Raw genomic sequence first — 24,002 nt, forward strand, 5'->3', positions numbered from 1 at the left:
TCCCTGCCCCAGGGATCAGCCACAGAGACACTGCACCTGCCCTCGGCACAGCTGACAGCACATGGCAGGGCTCTCATGAGGAGGTGCCACAACACCCTCTGTCCCCAGCCCGGGGCACACAACCTACCTCTGGCAGGGTGAGCAGGAGCAGCCCCGTGTCCATGGAGGGAGGGCCCAGTCCTTGTCCAGCCCCGCCTGCAGAGCCAGGCTGGAATTGTGGTGCCTCCGAGGTCTCACTCCCAGCAAGTACCAAAGCTGCAGAGCAGGCACTGCCCAGCCTGGCACACTCTGTGTAACCTCAGAGCAGATGCTCGGTGCCTGAAGGGGTCACTTCTTCAAAAAAGGCAAATTAGGAGCAACAGGAACCACAGAACCAACTGAAGGGAGGGAGGGGAAAAAAAAATAAAGCAAAGAATGGATTGCATTGCAAACACTAAAACAGTTAACTCTGCAATTAACATCTTAAAACTAACGTTTACCCGGGGTGGTCAAGTAGCTCATTAAAATGCAGCAATCTAAAACTCCAGAGGACTGTTACAAATAAAAATTCACTTCTGTGAATCGCTACACAAACAGATGGATTTCCTTTAACAAACAGAACCAAACCAGTCTAATTTAGACTCCAGTACAGCATTAACAGTTCCAACTTTAGGCTGCTGAACACTCCTTTTCCACTTCAGTGCAGCGTAGGAAGAATAGCACACGTTAAAAGTTTGTTACGAAAATAGAGTTTATTAAAAACACATCCCTATTGTTTTGAGGAGCTTTCACCGTTACCTTTTCTTAAATTAAAAAAAAAATAGAAAGCACTTCTACTTCTGATTCGTAAACTTTTTAAAGTCAAAACTTTAAAAAAGTTACAGCAAAAATGGGTAATATTTTAATCATCTCTTCAGTATTTTATGTTATGTTGTGGCTATTTTAAATAGAAGGGAAGCAATCAAATTGCTCACGGCGCCCCGCCTCGGGGCGCAGGGCGGAAGCGGATTTACAGCACTGTACAAGCCACGCCGGGCTCCGCGGCCCGGGCGGCCCTAGCGCGGCGCCTCGGCCGCCGAGCCCGTGTCCTTGTCCGCCTGTTCCAGGGATGAGGTAGCCTCGGGCGCTGACTCCGCCGCGGCGCTGGCGCCCGCGGGCTCGGCGTCTCCCGCAGCCAGTTCTGAAACAAGTCCCGCGCCCTCCGTTTTGCCGCCGTGCGACTCGTGGTTTTTGTCGCCCTCCGCCCTGTCTGTCACCTCCGGCTTCTCCTTGCCGCGGCTCTCCTCCTTGTCTCTGCGCGACTCCCGATCCCTGGAATCCCTCTCCCTGTCTCGGTGGCCGCTGGAGCGCCTGTTCCTGTCCTCCGAGTCCCTGTGCCGGTCGCGCTCGGGGCTGCGGCGTCCCCAGTCTCGCCTGTCGCGCCCGCCCGGCCGCTCGTGCTCCCGCTCGTCGCGGCCGCCGTAGCGCTCCCGCTCGCCGTCCGCGCGGCTCCCGAAGGATCTCCGGCCGAACCGCTCCTGCTCTCTGCCGCTGCCCGCGAACTGCCTGTCGTTCCGGAACTGCCGCCCGTCCCTGCTCTCCTCGCCGCCGCCCTGGCCGCCCGCGGGCCGCACGAAGTGGCCGGGCGGAGGGAAGGGCGCCTTCATGCCGTGCGGGGGAGGCATGCCGAAGCCGCCGGGGCCCGGCGGCGGCCCCCGGTGCATCATGTGCGGCGGCATGTGGCGCGGCGGCAGCATGGGGAAGCGCGGCAGCGGCGGCGGCGGCGGCATCCCCGGCGGGCGCTGCAGCGGGATCAGCCCGGGCCGGGCGCCCAGCAGCCCCGTGGACGGAGTCTGCAGCCCCACCACGGGCGCGGGCGGCGGCGGCGCTACCCCCTGCGTGCCTGCAAGGAACACAAGCGACAGTCAGAGCCGGCGCCGGGGTGCGGAGCGCTTCCCGACCTCAAACCCAATAATCTGCGCTTATCTGGGAAAGGAGCGGCCCAGAACCGGGAGCGGAGCGGCCTGGGCTCTGTGCGCTGCTGGCAGCAAGGGCTGTGCCCAGGCAGCAGCTAACCCTGATCCCAGAGACTTCCCTGGGGAGAGCCTTGCCCTGGTGCAGGAACAGCTCTCCCTAAGCCCCAGCTCAGCCTCCTGCTTCCCCAAGCGACATTAGCCAAAGCCCCTTCCAGGCGAACACACCCCACTCCCTCCAGTGGGATTCAGGCATTTCCCTCTGCCACAAACAGCAGCTCAACACCCCACAGCTGCACAGCACCAGAAACAAGCACAGAGGAGGCTGGAATACAGCTGAACACAGCTCTCTTTACCACTCCACAGAAAAGGGACACAACAAAGATTCATAATAGAATAAACCTTGCAATGTAAACTAAAAGGAAATGCAACATTAGAATAAACCTGGCAATGTAACTAAAACAAAATGCAACATTAGAATAAACCCTGCAATGTAAACTAAAAGGAAATTCAACAGGTCATCCCTAGCTTCTTTTTTTTTGTAATAGTGTTCCATTCTTTATAGCACATATGCAGCACCAACTATTTTCCAGTTTTATTCCTATGCTCTTCATAGGAGTTAAAAAATTCCCTCTCCAAAAACACTGTCGGACAAAGCTGAGCCCACAGCTCCTGGACACCAACACAAGGAGCCAAAAACAGGATTTTGACAAGAATCCTGAGCTCCAGCTGAGCCCTGCCCACCACCCCAGGGCAGGTGCCTCCAGTCTGAACCAGGAGCACTGTCCCGTGCTCCAAGAGCCCTCACACTGCTGCTCCATCTGCTCCTGCTCACCAGCACCTCCTGCCCTAGGAACACAGCCCCTGCCTGGGAAAAACCAGGATGAAATGCTGTGGGAATTGATGCTGGAATTAATGTCAGCAGTGAAACTGCCCTTGGGAGCAGCCACACGAGCTGCCGTGGTGTTCATCCCTCCCTTGTCCAGCTTTGGTACCTGTCCCCAGACAGAGCTGAGCCTGCTGTGCTGCCCTCTCACCACACACTGACTTTAGGGATGTCTCTGACAGAAACCTTTTCACCTGAGTGCTCTTTAAATCCATATTGGAAGGAAGTTGGATTTTGCCAGTGAGAAGATTCATGTGACATCTTCGAGTCCATGATATCCTCTGCCCCTCCCCTGCAAGCAGTCAGACACAGCTCCCACTCTTGGAGAGAAATGGTCCAGTACCAACAGCTTTTTTTTTTTTTTTCTGCATTTTTTCCTTCCTCTAAAATGCAAAGCCTTCTCCCCTCCTGGTCAATAACCAGGTCTGTAACCACCCAGTTTAAACTCCTCCTGTGACAGAACTACAGATCTAGCAAGACAAGACTCATAGCTAATGATGTCTCCCAGGAATTCTGAGATTTGGGGATATTCTTCTTGGTAAAAACATCTTTTAATCTTCCTCAGAAGATTAAAACAAGGCAGAACAGAATAACTGAGAACTAAAGAGCTGAAGTTAAGCCTGTGCTTCTGCTTAGAAGCAGCAGAGCAGATGTGGGTTACCAGAGCATGAACATGAGGCGAGGGAGGCAAGTTTCACATTTAATAAGTCATTAAATTTCTCAATCTTATTTCTACACAAACTGCAGCATGAAGCAACATAATTGTACCTAGAACTCCTTCATTCTGAACTGCACTGGCTGCAGAGCTGGACACTTTGTATTTTACATTTATTTTAAATATCACCCCTCTTCAGTGCTGAGGCTAAAGCAACTGTAGAACTACTGGAGTTTGCTCTCTCTGAAAAATCAGGCACCAACTGAAAACCTAAAGAGCTGTCCAGAAACACATCCCAGCTTACTGAAAATGCTCAGGGAAATTCATGCTACAGACACACACACCATGTCTGGGGCAAGTTAAAATCCTCTTTTGTTTTAGGAAGTACCTGACATTCAAGCAGTTTCCTGAGCTGGGTATGAACTCCCTGAGCTCTGAGAGAAACCCTGAGGTGATTTCCTGACCCAGCTTGTCCTGCTGCAGCCAGTTCCCTCACACCTGCCACCTGCTGCTCTGTCCCAATGTGCAAAACCACACCTTGCCTTCACAACAGATTTTATGGGTTTGGGAGGAGCAACCATCACACACCAAAGCGTCCCAAGTTACATCACGCGACTCCTACAACACAGCCCAGAGTGCTGAGGCTGGCATGAAGGATCTTGTGTCCAGGGAGGGCACAGGAGCCATCCTTACTGAAGGATGAAGCCAGATTTGCCTGTCACTATGATACAGACCTGACCATCTCCCCCAGCTGGACAAAGCCTGCATTCCCTTGGGATAATTCCCATGTCACCAGGGCTGGCAGCTGATTAACTCGTACACAAACTCTGCTCACTCAGTGGTTCCAGTAACTTGAACCCAACCCCTTGAATCACCTCCCAGCACGTGGAGCTCTGTGCTGTCTGTCTGTCCCTCATGGAACACATGGAACAAGCCAAAAGCTCATGGATCCAGCACAACAGCAGCAGGGCTTCACTCCACTCTGAAGCTGCTGTTCTCCAGCATTCTGCATGTTCTCCAGTGGGGAATGTGGCATCCTACAGCTACAGTGTTAAATACTGCCAGGGAATTCCTGAGAGGGAGACCATGTTGTCAATCTGGTGGGATTTTGCTGGAGTTTGCTACAGAATCATTCAGAACCTCACACATTCCCAAGTCCAGGAATATCAAGTGCAGGTTATGTTGTCCAAGACAGTGAAACTCCAGAACTCTGAGCTACCTTCACAGAAAGTGTCATTCAGCAGGAAGGTGTGAATTTCTGAAATTCCTAACAAAATTCCCTGACTCCATGGTGTCACCACAGAGTTTCTCAAGCTTTTCTCTGTTTTGAAAGGGTCTTCTGTAAAGTTTTCAACATGCAGTATCCATAAATCATTAGTCATGGATGGAAAATTTAGCCCTCACATCCAATAGAGCATTGAGCTCTCAGGGAGACAAATCTCTGATTTTCTTCAGTGATCACTGAAAATTCTGGGCAGAAACACACTAACACAAAATTAGCTTTTCATTCATTTCTTAGGCTCTCATGTAGAGGCCCAAAATCCCCTAAATGTAGTAATCTCACTAAAATTTGCACGCAACAAGTCTCCGGAGTAAATTCTTGACACTGGCCCATCCGAAGCCATCATAAAATAAGCATTTAGCAAAGTTCTGTAACAGTTCACACTCCCTTTCAAAACCTGACCAAGTTTGTATCATATTAGGAAAAGTAATTTAAGCAACATATTCCCATTACCCTGGGTTTGCTAGTCAGAAAAACATTTGGTAATAGTTAAATAAAATATTCTTACAAAGGTTTCAAAACCTGTCCTACTGCAGGGCTGCATAAAAGCTTTTCTGTTCTATTGAAAAAATTTATTGCATACATAATGTACCCTATCCTCAGAGATTTCAAAAATACACTAAAAATAGTTTCTCTGCATGGTAATTTTGTATATCTAATAGTTGAGTCTAAAATCTGGTTTCTATGTCATACAGATGTGTTGCTCTAAGTTCATTGTCTAGACTGTATAAACCTTCACTTGCTAAAAGTGGACAGTATTTGAATTTGTAACTTATACATCATGGCTTTGGCTCTTCAGTAGTAAAAAATACTGACTGTTTCTCCTGTGCAAAACTAAGCCTTTAAAATTGATTTGAAAGCCAACAGTAGGACAGAAATTTCAACAAGTTGAGAAGAATGTGCTTCCCTTTCCCCTGGCCTGTGAGTCAGTAGCCAAACCAAAATGGTATTTAAAATGCAGGGAAGAATGAAGAGCAGAACTTAGCCAGGAGGGCACTTACCAAGGAGTGGAACAGCCTGGGTGACAGGAGCAGGGACGTTGGTAGGTGCTACAGGAGGTGGGACAGTGCCATAGAGTTTGGAAGCGTCAGTACTTTCAGCATTCCCTCTGCCTCCAGACACCACTGTCGGGATGGGATTTCCTACGGACGACTCCTTTGTGGTGTCCTCACTCCCACCAGCGGCTGTAGCTGAGGAACAAGGCAAGGGCACGCTGAGCACCAGGCAGCAATCCCTGCAGGCCCCCTGCCCTCCCCAGGGCCCAGCACTCACAGTTTGGGATGTTCACTGCCGGAGTGTGCGGGACAGAGACCGGAGGGGTTATGGGAGGCGGCGGCCCGGGAGGAAGGAACCCTACAAGAAGCACAGCAGAGGGAGCCCTGAGTGCCCCTGGCACAGCCCAGTGCAGCTCTGGCCTGCAGGGCCCGGGCTGGCCCACCCCACAAACCTGGAGGTAAATGCAGCGGGTTGAAGCCCGGCCGGAGGAACGGAGGCGGCGGCGGCGGCGGCACCCCGGGGGCGAATCCAGGAGGGGGAATTCCTAAAGGTGCTGTGAAAGCTGGGGGCTGGAGTGCACCGACCACGGGGGGCCCTGATGGATGGGGGGGAACCTGGCAAAGGAAAGGGAAACATGGGTTACCCCAAGAGTGCCCCAATGGCTCTGTGTCCCGCTGGGGATCTCTGTCCTTGTCCAGCTCCACCAGGACATCTCAGCGACCCCGAACTCCTCTGCAACAAGGGGGCACTCGCACAGAATATGCAGGGGCACTCCAGAACTCCCATCACTGAAAGTGCCAACACCAGCCCTGTCTGCCTTTGTAATTAGAGAATTTTCCTCTGTGCTAATGCCTGTTGGTAACTCACCTCCACAAACCCCTCACACAGCACCTGGGGTTCACGTGCACCCAGCGTGATGGATTTCCAGACGGGATCCACTGGAATGCTCACTACTTCAGAGCAACTAAAAACCTCTGCTTGTCTCTTTCTCATTACCTGAGTTTGCACATTAGAGTGACCGGTGTTTCCTTTTCCTTTATTTCTGCTTTATATTAAACTCTGAATTTAAATTAGCTCTGATATACTGACAAGAAACTACCAATATAAAAGTAGTGGAGTATCTGCCAATAAGAAAAGCTTTCAGAGGAACATTAATATATAAAAAAAATAACAAAACAAAGCCAATCACAAAACCTGAAGACGCAATTCAGCCCTTCTAAAACAAAGATGCCACTGCAGCAATTCCTCTGTGACTGAGAGAACAGAGTTCCCATTCATGGCATTCCCTCCCTCCCTGAATTATTATTTCAAGTGAGTTTTGTTTGTTTCTGTGGAACAACTCTCACCTGTGGAGGAGGTACTGTTATTGGTGCAGGCATGGGAACAGGAATTGGGACAGGTAAAGCTTTGGGAATAGGTGACACTGGTTCATTGTGTGCAGCTTCTGCGCCTCCATTCTGAGCCACTTCATTCTCAGACTTCTTGGGAATTCCCTTCCACTCTGCCCAAAACAAAATCCCAGCAGACACAGGTCAGACAAGCAGTGCCACGTGAAACATGTTTAGTCATGTTTACAAAAATTGAAAATACTCAGGTAATAACAGCATAGAGCTAAGAAGCATTTATACTGTTTCTGACAATAAAAAATCCAAATTATTTTGAACACAGCAAATAAACTTGCTCCTTTCAGCAGTCATTTAACAATCCTTTGCACTGACAGTGATCATACACACCCAGGATTCTGATACATTATCTGTGACAAAAACTGCAAGGCTCTTTGGGACAAGTTTTCAACAGGTTCATTCTATTGCTCTCAGGCAAGAAGGCAGCAGCTTTGCCACTTCTCTGAAAACTCATTTCTAAAAATCCCAACATCTTCAAGTCTCAAACAAGGAAAAAGAGAATACGACTCTAAAGAATTGCAGCAAAGTAACAAAAATGCCAAATATCGCTTTAAACCTAATTTATGGAAGGAATGGCCCCTATTGTCTGTCAGAACTTCCTGGGAAAAGCCAGCTAAGCACAAAGAGGGATCAGTGAGGGGGCATTTTGGGAAAGAGAAAAGCACTGAGAGGACTGGAACACACTGACATTACGCTCACGATTCATTACATTTTTGTTTAAAACACACTGCTGATTTTTGTGTGTTCAGCCTGAGGAGATGCTACAATTAGAGCACATAATCACCAGCTAATTGGGCAAACTTTACAGAATGGTCAAATCCTGAAATAAAGGTTCAATAAAAACCATGCAGTGACACTGTACCTGGACTAAGGGTCTCGTTGTCCAGCATTCCTCCTTCACAGAAACTTTCCAGATCTTCAGGTTTGACTTTGTCCCATGGTATGTAAGTCACACCCAGTTCTACATCCCAATACTGCTTGTAGTCTGGCTTTATTCCTTTATTCAGAGCCCAGGCAATCTTGGGTAGGGGGAAATACAAGTGGTCAGTAAAATGTTCCCATTTTCATGGATTTATCATTTCATTCTCACAAAACATTTGAGGGTAAAAAGTAAAAATCCTAAGTGAAACAGCTACAGAACTCTGAAGAAAGTATTTTTTTAAGCAGACTTGGTTCCTGTTTCTTGGCTTGACTCTTGCACATCATTTGTAAAAATGCATAAAGCCAGCTTCTTCTGATGATCCCCAGCCACCAAGATTAATTCCATTTCCCTTTGGAGGACAGTGTCACACTAATTTGACATTCTACAGAAGGAAGAACTTCACTAATTGATGCACATTTCCTTATTTATGAGTACTCTTTGTAGGATTATCATATGTAATGAAACTCTGTTAGGAGACAAATAACAGCAACAAGAAACAGACAGTGCCAGTCCCCTGCAATGAGCAAAAAGGCACCCTTTTGGTTGATTAAACAGATAATTATTGGCAATCTTTCAAGGAAACTGATACAAGGTTCCACTATCCCACTACAGACCAGGAACAATAATTCCCAAAAACCAGTTCACTGATGTATTTTTGCAGGATTTTACAGAATGTCATCTCCAGAACCCATATGAGTCTGAAATAGCCCAAAGCCCAGCAGAGATGAGACAGGATGACAGTAATTACAGCAGCTTTGGAAAGCCTGATGCTTTCAGGCAGTACCTTGATGGATTTCTGGTTGACTTTGAAGTTGCCTCGGCTCAGTTTCTGCAGGGCTCTGTTGGCATCTTGTCTGTGCACCATGACAATGTAGGCACATCCTCTGGGCGGTATCATCTGTGTGGGGTTGAGGGAAAAAATTCATTTTGTGGGTAACAAACAGTGAACAGCACACAAATGCACAGTTACAGCAAGCTGGGGCATCAGGGGCTGTTCCAAAGGGGCTGTGCAAGTACGGAAGGAAATGTTAGTTTAAGAGGCTAAGAAAGCCACTATCTTCTGGAAATTCACATTTCTAGTGAACTGAGACTTCCACAACTTCTGAAACCTCCAAACTCTAAAATACAGCTGACTTTTGCACATTTAATCATTTTAAATTGCTAAACAATAGCGTTCAAGTAAATTTTAACATCTGGCAATTAGTTACTTTGTTGGAATGCACAACAGTATCCCCCTTCACTCTGCCAGCTGCACCTCCACATTCAGTTCTAGCTGCAGATTTGGAGTAATTTTTATTTGTAATGAATTTGGGGAAAAAACTCCTATGTTCTCTTACAAAATTTGGGAATAGAAAGAAAATTAGTCACTTATTTTTGTTTGTTTGAATGAATGAAATTTTTGAAGTTACTGGAACAGCTATAATTTATACATAAAATATCCTTAAATACAGCAAAATAAAACAATAGTTGTCTGTGTTTATGGCTAAAATGACAGAAGAGCAACAAGAACACCAGCTGAGAGTCCATGCTCCTATAATCAAATAAAATGAAGCAGCCAAGGAACTCAGAAGCATGGGATGTAATTCTGCAGCCATCATCCTGCAGGGAAAGCAGGATTTTTATGAAAATGGGGTAATTTTCTGTACTTTTATACTGCAGGAAACCAAAGCAGCTCCCTTCTTGTTTGTGTACAGGTCAGCCACATGCTCTGAGTGCCCACACCAAAAACACAAGACATGGAAAATGAGAGGCCAGCTCTTTGGAATGTATCAGAAATGACTCTGCCTCACAGCAGCCTGGAGAGATGTTGTGCACCCAAACACATCAAAGCAGCTCACACTGCACCCCTTCTACTCACATTGATGGACTCAATGGGGCCAAACTCCTCCAGGAGACTTCCTACATCCTGCTGAGTTGTCCTTTTGTCCAGCTGTCCTACCCAGAGTGTGGTACTGCAAACTACAACCAAGAGTTAGCACAGGTGGTCCTTATAGCACAGATAACCCACACCTATCCCATGCTGAACCCAGGGTAATCACCAGGAAAGGAGCTCAAGGTATCCCCCAGGCTGCAGGTTACTGCAGAAATACTCTACACTCATCCAGGTTTTCCACCTGAGAGATACAGAACTGCAAACTCTGACAGCCAACCTGACAGAACCTGGGAAAGGTGCTGGCAGCAGCACATCTCACAGCACTGCAGGGAGCTTCCACTGAGCAGCTCCAGGGCTGCTCTACCCCTGGGACCATCACTCACCACTTGGCTCTTGAAACACCTCAGGGTTTTGTCTCTCTTATATAAGAAAGAATCTTTTTATTTTACTTGATGAGAAGATTCCACACTCCCAAGGAACATGCACAGGACTACTACGTTTGGTGTATAAACGCTGGCAAAGCCAGGATTGTATCAGAAATCCAACCATCAGCCTGTGTGCTTTCCAGGTAAGATCTCTTCTTCAGGTTGGGGAAATACACAGGATTGATATACTTAGAAAAATTGTAATAATTTACAATTAACTCAAATCCATTTTGTTCAATCTGCTTCTATGTCTCGAAGGAAGGAAAAGAAAAACAGGGGGTTTCAGCTTTTTCGTATTTTACAGCCAAAATACCTCAAACTTGGGGATACTCCAGAAATGCTAAATATGAGTAGAGAAGCACAGGGCAGTGCGGTAAGATTCCTACCAGGAATCACAAGGCAGTTAACTCTCGTTCTGTTTGGACGAGCCCCGGAGAGCACAAGCAGCAGCATTGACCCCAAGGAGCACAGCGAGAACACCGGGCCCCACGGCAAGGCGCAGGGTGACCCAGAGAAGCAGGAGGGGAACACACTCACCACTGACAGTCTCTGCCTTGATCTGGGGCAGCCCCTTGGAGCGGCGCTCCTTCTCCCGCTCGCGCTCGCGCCGCTCCTGCGAGCGGGACTTGGGCGAGCGCCGGCGCCGGTCCCGGGAGCGCGAGCGGGAACGCCGGTGCCGGGAGCGCCGCGAGCGCGAGCCCGACCGCGAGCGTCTCCTCTTGGGGGACCTGTGGGAACCAAGGCACCCTGCTCAGAGCCCCACACAGCCTCAGCTGTGCAGCACCCCAAGGGCTCCCTCGGGAAGGGAACATGTCAATCCAAGCTCGTTCACACAAAAAGTTTCTCGTCGTGTCCTAATTTTGTGCTGAAGTTGACCGGCAAAACTGCGTCCACCACAGGGAAAATTACACTTCTATCAATGAGGCAAATGTTCACTGCTTTTACAAAGAAATGGCTAAAAATGATTATAATACATTCTAAATAAATTCTGCCGCTGAAATTGTATTTTACATCGTGTTCACGTTTTAAACCTCTCAAGGTGTGGCAGACCTTCAGAGAAATCGTGCAGAGCGACTGCATCTTGGTGAACAAGATGACTGGCAGAGAGTGGAGCCAGACCTGCTCGGTCAGCTGGGATGTGACACATTATCTCAGTGACACACAAAGTCACAGATCACAAAGGTTTTCATAAGAAAAGTGTTTTAGAGCACAGACAAATTAAACTATCACATTCTGCCTCCCTAAAACTTGCTCTGGACTGAAAGGAATGGAAGTTGCTCTCTCCCAGTGAGAGAGAACTGCACAGATACAATATTTTCCCTAGAAGGGAGATGACTTTAGAGGTTCATTATCTTAGAGCTGTTAATCTGCTTTTCATTCCTGCACTGAAAGAACTTTCACTCACTTACCTTGATGCAGATCTAGATCTTGATTTCCTACTGTCAGAAACATGCCGTTTTCCCTCCTGAATGGGAGGCTGTTCCACTTCCATATCCTAAAACATGAAATTGACAGGTGTTAGGGGTGAGTAGGACAAGCATTCTATTTCTTGTTATGCTCAGACTAAATTAACAGTACTGAAAATACACTGAATATTCAAATGTGTGAAATTAAAGAGTGATGTGACTCAAAACCTTCACCCTGTGATCACTAGCAGGGAGACGGTCCAGTATTGCACGTACTTAACACAGCCACTGAAAAGGCACCATAGAAATAATTCACACAATTCCCATTTTCAATTTGCAAATTATTGGTTTCCACATTTCACCCCATTTCAGCAACACCTGCATCTCCACAGAACATGATTTTATTCCTTAAAATCAGTCAGTGGATCACGCTCCATCATCAAAATCCCAGGCAAAGTGAGATCTGCTGCAACTTTTCTCCAAGATATTTTAAGAAACTACTTTAAGGCTGAATTATGCTGGAGGCAGGAAAGGGCTAAGTCCTGGAGCTCTCTCCCAGCAAAGCCAGCCTCATAGCCAGCTGTGTCCTGGTCATGCTGACACTTCTGCTCCAGGACAATCCACACACATTTGGGAATGACATGTATGAGAGCATCTGAGTTGGTCTGCTCGCTGCAAGGGCTGCTCACCTGCTGGTGGGGTTTCTGCAGGTGTGGCTCAGCCTGCACTGGGAAGGGAGACTGGAAAGTTGGCTGCACTGGTGCTGCTGGAGGCATCACTGGCTGAGCCATGGGTGGGAACTGGGGGGTAGGCAGGAGACCAAAGCCTGGCATCTGCCCATTCGGAGGAAGAGGCACCTTGGGAGGAGAAAAAACACAGAATTCCAGCTAGGAGAAGGAATTACATTCACTTTCCCAGCAGTAAAAGATGGGGAAACAAACAAAAAGATGGGGAAAAGATGAAGCAGGCTAAGCATTTGGGTGCACAAGTAACAATCTTGTCCTTCAAAGCCTGACTAGGACAGACACCAAAGATATGTTTCTTTGGGAAGATGCAGGGCTAAGCCACATTCACTCTTCACCAGCAGGAAAATCACTTCCTTCCTGCTGCACCAAAGGAAACAGCAAAGCATGGAAAGCACAAGAGGGGGACAAGGGAAAAGCCTGGGTTACCTGGTGCCGCATCGGATCCTGCTGCATTCCCATCATCCGCTGCTGAAATGGATCCATGTTTGGGAGCTGAGGAAACACTGGCTGCTGCATGCCTTCTCCTGGAAACCCACTAAAACAGGAGTATTTTGGTGAGACAAGTCAGTAGATGCACAGGTTTGTCTTTATTTGACAGATTTCTATGCACATTTACACATTCTGGCTGTTATATGAGACAGAACAATTATCTTTGCTATGATCCTATTTCCAACAAAAAAAGAAAAGGAAGAAAGAGTGGCTTCCTGATCTTTGCTCCACTCTAAGAGCAGTCCTTTCACATTTAAAGCGATGCTACACAAAGGTTAGAGCCTCTCTCGCCCCTGCACTTCTATGAGCGTGCTGAAGATCTCAGCCTGCAGAAACATTTCAGAAAGGTTTTCTGCCTTAGGCTCATTCTCTCCCTTTGCAGCTCCTCTTTTGGGAACAAAAGAGGCAACGCTTTTTTCCCTCAAGGAGAAAAAACTGGCTGTACCTCTGCTGTAAGAAAACACTTTGGTTTGGGAGGAAATAGGGCAGAGCAGAAGGCGCTGGCTATCACATGAGGATTATTACAGTGATGCCCATCACTTCCTGATTCAACACACAGAATGGACAGTGCTCAGGGAATTCTGGAGGTCTGCAGGTAACAGGACCTGCTTGCAGACACAGCCTGTGCAAGAAACTCAGCAGCATTTCAGGGGAGAAAGGAATTTGATGGTGATGGGAAATGGAACCTTGCAGCGTCAGAAGACCATTCTGAGAAGATTGTGGACAGATCAGTACTTTACAGAGAGAATTACCGAGCTCACATGCCCCAGACTGGGAGCAACGGGATGCCACCCTCAGGGACACCCTGCACAGCTGTGAGGCCCTGAAGCACCACCTACAGAACATGAACATGCCCACAAGCCTCCAGCTGGGCAGACACCAGCAGTGCCTGTGACCTACCTCCTCTTTCTGCACTCCAGAGCTCCGTCTGCATTCTAAGGCAAACACTATCCATTTCCTTCAGAGACCCTGAATGAGCTACTACTGGTGGACATGAGGTGCTCGAGGTGAGAGACACAGGCAGAAAGCTGATGACAGAGTTAGTGGTTCTGGTTTTGAGAGCAGGCTTTAGATGCAGATACAGAGAGTAAGACATGGGGCCACGCACTGAAGCAGGGAAAAAAGAAATGTGGACTAACCCCGGCATTGAGCACCATCCAGCCTGTGCACTGAATGAGAGAGAGGTCCTGTGGAAAAAACTGGCATGTGGTCATGTCATTCCAGACTTCATCATAATGCACAGCAAAAGGGAAACAGGAGCCTGAGCTGGCTTGTGTGGGGATGGAATGTTTGCAAACATAAAACTGTAAAGGCAATTTTCATTTCTTGAATACTAGAATCTATCACAACGTTTGGAAGAGCACCTTTCCCCAGCCAGTAAAGCAATCCAGCTGATGCAGTGATGCCCTGACACCCTCAGATGTACTGTAAAAACATGGAACTCATCCTGCAACTAAATCTGAGCTTTTCTCTACAGAACAGAGTCCTCCACCAATGAGGCAACACCAGATCACCAAAGTAAAGAGACACAAAAATCTCCCCACCAAAAACTGTTAACAGTGCTTTAAATTTGGACTGTTAATTCAGTTAAACTGAACTAACTTGAAATTTTAATCTACTTTCTCACCTAAAAATGTTTTAGGACAAAGATTTGTTAGTTTTATTATGACACAGAACTTACAAAGCTGGCTGAGACACTGCAGGGGAAGGAGTTGAATCTTCTTTCTTAGAATCTTCCACAGCTTCTGGTTCATCATCGTAGTCAAACCGATCTAGCAGCTTCTGAAAGAAACCACATCAGCACAACTATTTTTTCTGTATCTTACCCAACTGGCAGCCAAAATATCTTTATTATCACATTCTTACAACCAATGTAAGCTCTGAAACTAAAGACAAGGTTAGAATTGGGGAAAAACAGAAATCTATATTCCAATACCAAATAAAAACTGTCCAAAACCAGATTTCTCCATCTTGAGAAAATGTAAACCAAGACTTACTTTGTCAAATGATGTTTTCTGCTCAGGTGCTGTGAAAGCAGCTTTCTGCTCTGGGGGCTGTGCTGCTGTGGTTTTCAGCTGAGCAGTAATAGCTTGAACCTGAGCCATCACAGTGTTGTCTATGACCGGTGACTGGGGCTTCTGAGGCTGCTGGAAGGTCTGCAGGATTTGCTGCAGCTACAGAAACATGAGACAGTGTGAAGTGAATGTCCTCATATAAACACCAAGTATTGAAAGAGCTGTAGGATATAAATTTTATGTCAATACAGATTATGGCAGGGGATGAACACAGCACAACCTGAGTGAACTGTGAAGCATTAACAGCAAGACCACGAGTCCCTTATTTAAATACTTTGGTGGCAGAATTCAGTAGATCCCAACATTGCAGTGCTCAGGCCCTTCAACGCAGCAAACATTTAAATGGACCGACCAATGAAATTCCTCATTTCCTTTGAGATATTCCACCTGTTCCAGAAACCTTCTTACTGCATCAATTTGTACCCAATTACTTAGGCACTGAATATCATGAAATATCACAACTATTGTATGGAAGAATTTAAATACTCTTTCCCACCGAAGACCTTCGGGAAGCTTTTGCTTCAAACCCAGGCTGTCGGTGCCACCACTTCCCCTCCTTTCAGGCAGGCCCTGAAGGGGACAGCGAGCAGGTTACCTGTTGTCCCTGCGTTGTCTGGAAGAGCTGGGCCACAGCCGCGAAGGCGTCGGAGCTGGGCAGCTGCGGCACGGCGGGCACCGAGTTCGCGGTCACTGGCGGCGGCTCCGAGGGAACCTTGGCCGGAGGGGGCGGCGAGCCTGGGGGGCCAGAACACAGGGGGGGCTGTGAGACTCCACAGGGTCCCTCCTGCTCCCCACAGCAAGTGTCAGCTGCCTGCACCCCCCGTTTATCCCAAAAGGGCCTATTCGCAGCACCCCAGCTGCATTTTCTGTTTGCTCTGCCATGAACTGCTCTGCTCACCGCTCACACCTGCACCTGGCATGCACTGGGACAGAAAAGCTGCTCCCGCACGGAATTTCAGCTCCCAGCTCTGTGTTTGTAGCTGTGCAGGTTTAGAAAAGCTCTCATCACTCAAACAGCATTAGCAGTGAGCTTCAATACCCTGAAAGTGGTGGCTCTGCTCCCACAGGCCTGGGCTCATCCTTTTGGATCAACCACCTCATGGCTCACTGCAAGAGCAGCTGAGTTTCTCTCAGCATTTTCCACCAGTAACTGAACCTCTGCAGACAAGTCTGGCAATAATTAAAGGTTTTTAAGGATTACTTCAGAGGCAGTTTTCTTTGATAAAGTTTGTTCACACGTTCCTTTTGCATGTGCACATACCACACCAGCAGCTGATGGATAAATCCTCCCACCAGGAAAATGATTTTTACTCATTTTTCCAGGAAAAGATTCCCATTTCCACTAAGCTTTGCTGAAACTGAGATCACAATTTAAGATATTCTATTAGCGTTCCCATTCTCTCTGCCTTACATTACAACACCTTTTTTAATAAACATCTTGCCAGTACCACATAAATTAGCAATAATCCCATCAATTCCTACATACTGTGAGTAACTATTGTTCACCAGATCTGTTTTAATGGACTTCATAAAGCTGTACAAGGAGTAAGTTAAAAAAACTCCACAGACAGAAATATTTAGTTTGAAACACTAAGCAAACATGTTTGCCTTGCAATAGCTACTCCTTTAAAGCCCTTCCTCTGTTTGCACTTCAAATAACTCCAGGGCTGACAGGCAGCAAGCACAGGCAAATGTGTTGAATAATACTTTCCCAGAAGTGAAATGCAACATAAAAATAAAGCAAAAAGCTATGTGTTGTTTTTAAATATAAAGTAACTCCCCAATTATTTCCTGAATACATTCAGCAGGATATTTGCTTGTTCAAGGGAGAAAATTTGCATTTCTCTCTGTTTTTATGGGTGAAACAGACTCTACTTCACATAATGCATTAATGTATTTATTACTATTATTCATTAGCATATTTATTGCAGGGCCAAATTTCCCCCTCTGGTGCACCTGACTAACCCCACAGAAGATCACTGCAGAGGGCAGCCAACCTGCTCACCCTACTGAGGAGAGAGAGCCGGCCAGGCAGTGCCCCTCACCCGCCCCAAAACTCAACTGTACAGCCACCACTGCCCCCAGGCTCAGATGCCAAGGCATTCCCTGGCCCTGGCAGGTTTAGAAAGCCTTTAATGGGACACACTTCCCTGAACACAGCTGGAGATATTTCAGTGTTCTGCTGTCTCTCAGCACACCTCACTCCCTCCACTCCATTTTCCCAGTCCTGCTCCATGAGCACAGTAAACAAGGAGGTTACCACAGCTCAGTGTGAAACACGAGTGCAGAGCCAAAAAGCTGCTCTCTGCAGAGAGAGGGAACTGTGGAATGCATATTCCCTGCAAGCTCTGCTGTGGCACTAAATAGGTCAGTGCAGGCACAGTGGGCAGCCTGGCACTGCTGGGCTCTGCAGGTCAGCGCTCCTCAGGCAGCAGCCCGTGCAAAATCCCAGGCACAAATGTTCTCTCTGAGAACCTGGATGTGAAACACCAGCACAAGACTGTCAGGGCTGCACACTCAGACACTGGCAGCTGCTGCTTTCAGCTACTGAGCTGACTGAAAGGAAGATGAAGCTCTTTAACATCCAAGATCCCACTTACTTATCTGGACTCTGGCATTAAAATAATGACATAAGAATTATAAAATTGAGAAATCACATAAAAATATTCCAAAGCAAAAGAGAAAATATCTGTTTAAGAGGGCACACTGAAGTCACCTGTATATATATGTACACATGCATATATATATATTTAATATATTTCCCAAGTCAGTATTCACATGCTGATAATTTCTGGAGTACAGTATCAGCAGTAATTTAAAATGAGTTTGGCTGCTCATTGTGACAAAGCTGACTTTACTGCTATGTCACTGCTGGAACCAAGAGCAGACACTTTGTGCTGAAGGCAAACAAGCTGCTGCCATGTGCCCTTTGAGAGCAGAAGTTACAATGTCATTCCTACCTTCATTGTTAGTAGCATTCTCTGCCATGGGTGCAGTGGCACTGGTTCCTGCTGCCATATCCAAGAGAGGCTGAATGATTTCAATTTTAAATACTCCATTTTTCTGCCAGAGGTTCAGAACACGAACTATTTTACTCTGTTGAAACAAAAGGAAGCACCAATGCTGAATCTACTTTCCTCTGTTTGCAGAGAAGGTGTGAGCAGCAAGTGACATAATCACACCAGCTTAACAAACCCTGTGTCGTGACAGAGGGCAGCAACACCTTTGAAGTGGCAAAGATAAAAACTGACAACTTATTTTACTGTCACAGCAACCTGTGACATTTCCCTAAAACTCTTCTGGCCAGGCAGAAATCCAGGTGTGATGGACAATCCAGGACATCATTTCAGCCCCATGTCTGCACAGGGATGAAACACCCAACCCATGTGACCAAAAAGAGAAAAGGAAAATAAGCTGGAAAGCCTGCATGAAGAGAGGGACAGTTAGACCAGAAAATGCTACCACAACACTGTGAAGTCAGATTGAGTACCTTGCTTGGTATTGTGCCTAATTCTATGTTGAGACCAGAAACTGCATCTCCATCATTATCCAAAAGATGAGGAAAGCAAGTGGAAACATCCTCACTGATCACTGCAGGATTAATTTAGAGTCAATTAGATTGTCAGCTGTTATTTTAAGCTCTTTTTTTTTTTTTTTTTGGACATGAAGAACAACGCAGCTTCCAGGAACAAGCTGCAAATTGGCCTTTCCTTCTTCAGCCCAGCATTCACACAAAAAAGTCTCAGTAGTTGTGCTGCTTCAGCTGGAACATGCAAGCAGGTAGAAGGCAGAACACATGTTGGATTGCTATTCTTTCTGCAGACTTAGTCATTCACCTGCACACACAGAAGCTTCAAGTACCTTTTAGTTCAAATGAATTGATTCTCTTCTTTCACTGTGACTCAGTTTTATACACCCATGTAAATCCACCTCTAACTAAGTGATTAAAAAATTTTACAAAATGTTTGCTAAAATAACATCCATTATAGAGAAACTTAAAATGTCTATTTTTAAGTAACATTTTGGTCTGATAAACAGTATACTTTTTGTTGCTTTGGGTATTCTATCTCTCCAAAGAACTTGAAAATCATACAAAGGTCAAAAAATGGGCAAAAGCAATATTCCAATTTTCAGTCACATATTAATTTTACAGAAAGGCTGTAAAAAAAAAAAAAAAAAAAAAAAAGCAGCATTATCCTCTTCAGATATCCCCCACAGCTGTTGAGGATCTGCAGGTCAGGGTATTTTTGGTTTTAGGAAACAGAACTTCATTAAAGCAAGTGTGTTTTAAATAATAATATTCCCTATTTCCAGTAGTTCCATGAAGGAGATGGACAGTCTCATTCACTCACATGAACAAAATGGTCATGCAGAAACAGAAAGGAGAAGGGACTGCTCTGTTTCACAGGCCAGCAACCCAGGAGCTCCCAAATAGTAGATTCAATGCCTGAAGGTCTAAATGTTCCACATTAGAGAACTGCAGAGCATCAAAGCCTTTCAAAAGCTTATTTAGAGTCAGAGAGGAAGTCAGGTAGAAAAGGACTATTTCACTCTTACAAAGAGAAAGGGAGTAGGTGATTTTCTGGAAACCAACTGGCAGCTTCTAAACCACACTGTTCTTGGCAGTCTCAAAACTGTTCTGACAGAGGTCACAGAAACCATCTTCTCTGGACCATCAGGAACTCACACCACTTTCTGAGCCTCTGTTCTACTAAAAGGTACAGCAGAACTAAGAAAAATGAGGCCTTAGACCAGCCCTGACAGTGGGGAGCACCAACAAAACTCAAGTATTGGATTGGAAAAGACTAAAGAAATCAACATGATGATTTTCTTAGAAAACATTTCTGAACAGAACAGTCTCTGCCAACAAAAGCAAAGCTTCTCCTGCAATGCTGTCTTGTTGTGGCAGGAAGTTCTGAAGGAGCCTCAAGAAGAACTTTTGGCACATTTACACTGCTGAAGCGTGTGTAAAAAAACTGATGAGGTCAGGCAAAATACATTTTAACTTGAGTTTGCATTTGGCTGTCATCTGTGATAACCCTCAGCGGCAGTCACTGCCAGGGTGAGAGAGAACCCCCAAATCACTACCCAGGCAGCACCCATCAGTGCCCAGCAACACCCGAAGGGCTCGTCCTACCTTGTCTTCAGATGGACACAGATACAAATACTGGAATGTGGCAGTGATGTTCTTGGAGAACCTGGGCCCAAAGACGTCCTTGTCGGTGCCGAACTGGTGCCGGGACTGCCGCACGATGGAGTCGATGACGTACAGGCCCGGCACTTTGTACTCCGGCTTGCACTGCGGGACAGCACCAGGGGGTGAGAGAGAGGGGAACGGGGCCTGAGCCTCCCTGCAACCCTGCTCTGGGGCTGGAGTCCTCTGAGCCTCCCTGCACCCCTGCTCTGGGGCTGGAACCTGCTCTGCACCCCTGCTCTGGGGCTGGAACCTGCTCTGCAACCCTGCTCTGGGGCTGGAGTCCTCTGAGCCGCCCTGCACCCCTGCTCTGGGGCTGGAGCCTGCTCTGCAACCCTGCTCTGGGGCTGGAACCTGCTCTGGAACCCTGCTGCTCTGGGGCTGGAGTCCTCTGAGCCTCCCTGCACCCCTGCTCTGGGGCTGGAACCTGCTCTGCAACCCTGCTCTGGGGCTGGAGTCCTCTGAGCCTCCCTGCAACCCTGCTCTGGGGCTGGAACCTGCTCTGCAACCCTGCTCTGGGGCTGGAGCCTGCTCTGCACCCCTGCTCTGGGGCTGGAACCTGCTCTGCAACCCTGCTCTGGGGCTGGAACCTGCTCTGCAACCCTGCTGCTCTGGGGCTGGAGTCCTCTGAGCCTCCCTGCACCCCTGCTCTGGGGCTGGAACCTGCTCTGCAACCCTGCTCTGGGGCTGGAACCTGCTCTGCAACCCTGCTCTGCAACCCTGCTCTGGGGCTGGAACCTGCTCTGGGGCTGGAACCTGCTCTGGAACCCTGCTGCTCTGGGGCTGGAGTCCTCTGAGCCTCCCTGCACCCCTGCTCTGGGGCTGGAACCTGCTCTGCAACCCTGCTCTGGGGCTGGAACCTGCTCTGCAACCCTGCTCTGGGGCTGGAACCTGCTCTGCAACCCTGCTCTGGGGCTGGAACCCTGCTGCTCTGGGGCTGGAACCCTGCTGCTCTGGGGCTGGAACCTGCTCTGCACCCCTGCTCTGGGGCTGGAACCTGCTCTGCAACCCTGCTCTGGGGCTGGAGTCCTCTGAGCCTCCCTGCACCCCTGCTCTGGGGCTGGAGCCTGCTCTGCAACCCTGCTCTGGGGCTGGAACCTGCTCTGCACCCCTGCTCTGGGGCTGGAGCCTGCTCTGGGGCTGGAACCTGCTCTGGAACCCTGCTGCTCTGGGGCTGGAGTCCTCTGAGCCTCCCTGCACCCCTGCTCTGGGGCTGGAACCTGCTCTGCACCCCTGCTCTGGGGCTGGAACCTGCTCTGCAACCCTGCTCTGGGGCTGGAGCCTGCTCTGCAACCCTGCTGCTCTGGGGCTGGAACCTGCTCTGCAACCCTGCTCTGGGGCTGGAACCTGCTCTGGAACCCTGCTCTGGGGCTGGAACCTGCTCTGGAACCTGCTCTGGGGCTGGAACCTGCTCTGGAACCCTGCTCTGGGGCTGGAACCTGCTCTGCAACCCTGCTCTGTGGCTGGAACCCTCTGAGCCTCCCTGCACAGCTGCTCTGGGGCTGGGGTCCTGCTCTGGGGCTGGAACCCTGCTCTGCAGCCCAGCCCTGCTCTTCCTGCCCAGGCAAGCATGAACACTGCACTCTCTGGAATTATCTATTGTCTCAGTGATGATTCCTTTCAGCTCAGCACCTCCAGGTGCCTCGCAGCTGCTGTGTAGGGAAGGTGGGAAATCTCACCATTTACTGCCTTCCTTCCCTCCTTTATGTGTTATGGAAAACTACAGTGTGGAACTCACACAGACAAAGTGATACCTAGCAAACCAGAATTGCCTCCCTCAATCCCTAAGGAACAGAAGCCTTTCTGGTTATTTACTAGCATTATTAGCAATATCTAGCAATGCATATCAATAAATTTCATTTTTTACTTTTTACCTTTTTGATAAACTTCTCCACAATCTGGACAACGTGCTTGTAGAGCTGGAAAATAAATACAGCCATTCATTTATCATCTCCTCAGCAGTGGCACATCATTTTAGAAGCATTTTAACTCTTTGTGCTTACTACCACTTTGGAATGTTGCAGTCACATTCCAAAAAGCACCATGTTCCCAAACAGAAAAATATTCCATGGGGGAAAGCCAGGCCCAAGCCAGAAGTGTGTCAGTGTGCACACAACGCACAGAGCTTGCCAAGTATTAGTGAAAGCTTTCTGGATTTACTTTCTCTGCAATCCACACTGGTTTCACATGCTAAGGTGCAGCTGCATCCTGCAATATTTAGTTTTATTACACACAATCACAACACTCGAGTGGGTGTAGCATGAAAAAGCAACGACTCAAAGAAATCAAGCTGGCATTTTGCTCCCAGCCCAAAACCAAGGGATGAGATTCACCACCCACTTGTTTCTAGACAACAGCCTTAACAGGAACTAGAATAAACCATCCCCCAAGCTGAGATTGGGAAATCCTGAGTATTTACTTACAAGTGAAATAATAAAACATTGCTGCTGCTCCAGTTTCATCTTTGTTTTGTTGTACTTTACCTTAATAGCTTTAATGGCAGCTTTTGTGATGAGAATCATCTTTGCTCGGGAAATAGGAGGTTTCATCTCCATCAGTGAGAAGAGCTAAACAGAGAAAACAAACATTAGAAATGCACTCTGAAGTTCAGCAATTAAGCAAAAACAACATTTCAGGTGGGTGATTGGAGCAGTGCCATCCCACACTGTGCTGGCTGGCCCTGGGAAGAGTGGCTGCTTTACAAAGCCAAGGAAATCAGCATTTACCAGGTTACTGCTAAAAAGAACTGCTCTGCACACTTGGCTGTCTGACCCTCCATGTGGCTCCCAGGGGAAAAGTTCACTCCTCAAGGACAACCTCTGCAGAAGTTATTGATATTATATGAAGTTTAGAGAGGTTTATATGAAGTATACAGAAGTTATGTGTCATCTTTATGGGTGACATTTGCCATAACTGAAAATAAGCATTGGCTCCACATTTCAGAAACTGAGGGAAACCAGGACTGTACACAGAAAGCTGAGCACACACACATAATTGTTTTTACCTTGAAATATTCCTCACAAATCACAGAAAAAACTGGTTTGTGTTACATAATTTCATTTTTGTCTTCATCATAAAGAAAAAATTGAGCCCTTGAATGCGAGTGAGAAATGTCATCAATTATTTGCCACACAGCAAAGTAAGAGAATCAAAGAGTCTCCATTTGTCAGTGTAATGGAAAGTAAGATGTCATTTAAAACTTTGTCTCTTATGTTATTAATTAATAAGTTCCAAGATACTGGTGAAGTGACCAACTTAGACAGATTTATCCACTGCCTCAGTTAAGGAAAAAAGCCATCAATGAAGGAGATAAAAAACTGGCCACATGCTCAGAGAAAAGGGAAATGCTAACAGGGCTTGGAGCTGTACAAAAGGAAGCCTTAGGAAACACCAAGAGAAGGAAATTTACTTTCTTATTCTGTATCTACTTTCTTAATTTGATTCCTGATCCAGGAGACAGGAAAGAAGAAAAGCTGTCCTTGCAGACAGTGGTAGCCACATGCCTTTTCCAACACCAACACAAGCCCATGACTTTTCATTTTTCATCCCCACAAAATGCAAGTTCTTGTGCCAGAACGTTGGGGTTTTAAAGCCACTGCAGCTGTAAGAGATACCCCAGCTAACATCACTGCTTGCTGAGAAATCACAGTATGGACAAACGAAAACTGCCAGATAAAACACAGAAGGAGAGAGGGCTCTGTGAGCTGATATGGGTTTTT

At 47.3% G+C, this 24,002-nt stretch overlaps 1 protein-coding gene across 2 annotated transcripts in view; it reads right to left on the bottom strand.

Annotated features, from left to right (window-relative positions):
- Positions 1-439: 439 nt before the first annotated feature.
- The window catches only part of SCAF4 (SR-related CTD associated factor 4), a 30,667-nt gene continuing 7,104 nt past the window's right edge, over positions 440-24,002 (bottom strand). The window contains exons 2-21 of one of the 2 annotated variants that reach the window (XM_059493260.1): positions 22,767-22,850; positions 22,158-22,202; positions 20,227-20,388; positions 18,050-18,185; positions 15,685-15,824; positions 15,012-15,188; positions 14,696-14,796; positions 14,154-14,201; positions 12,952-13,060; positions 12,469-12,636; positions 11,783-11,868; positions 10,911-11,101; positions 9,934-10,034; positions 8,860-8,973; positions 8,016-8,172; positions 7,097-7,251; positions 6,202-6,364; positions 6,027-6,107; positions 5,756-5,944; positions 440-1,861 (exon numbers count right to left, since the gene is read on the bottom strand). In XM_059493260.1, coding sequence (XP_059349243.1) covers positions 1,035-1,861; positions 5,756-5,944; positions 6,027-6,107; positions 6,202-6,364; positions 7,097-7,251; positions 8,016-8,172; positions 8,860-8,973; positions 9,934-10,034; positions 10,911-11,101; positions 11,783-11,868; positions 12,469-12,636; positions 12,952-13,060; positions 14,154-14,201; positions 14,696-14,796; positions 15,012-15,188; positions 15,685-15,824; positions 18,050-18,185; positions 20,227-20,388; positions 22,158-22,202; positions 22,767-22,850 — 3,234 coding nt within the window. In that variant the 3' untranslated portion in view covers positions 440-1,034. The remainder of the gene's footprint in view (positions 1,862-5,755; positions 5,945-6,026; positions 6,108-6,201; positions 6,365-7,096; positions 7,252-8,015; positions 8,173-8,859; positions 8,974-9,933; positions 10,035-10,910; positions 11,102-11,782; positions 11,869-12,468; positions 12,637-12,951; positions 13,061-14,153; positions 14,202-14,695; positions 14,797-15,011; positions 15,189-15,684; positions 15,825-18,049; positions 18,186-20,226; positions 20,389-22,157; positions 22,203-22,766; positions 22,851-24,002) is intronic. The other variant, XM_059493261.1, reaches the window with a different exon arrangement.

This window comes from Ammospiza nelsoni, chromosome 2 (assembly GCF_027579445.1).
Source record: "Ammospiza nelsoni isolate bAmmNel1 chromosome 2, bAmmNel1.pri, whole genome shotgun sequence".
NCBI classification, from domain to species: Eukaryota; Metazoa; Chordata; class Aves; order Passeriformes; family Passerellidae; genus Ammospiza; species Ammospiza nelsoni.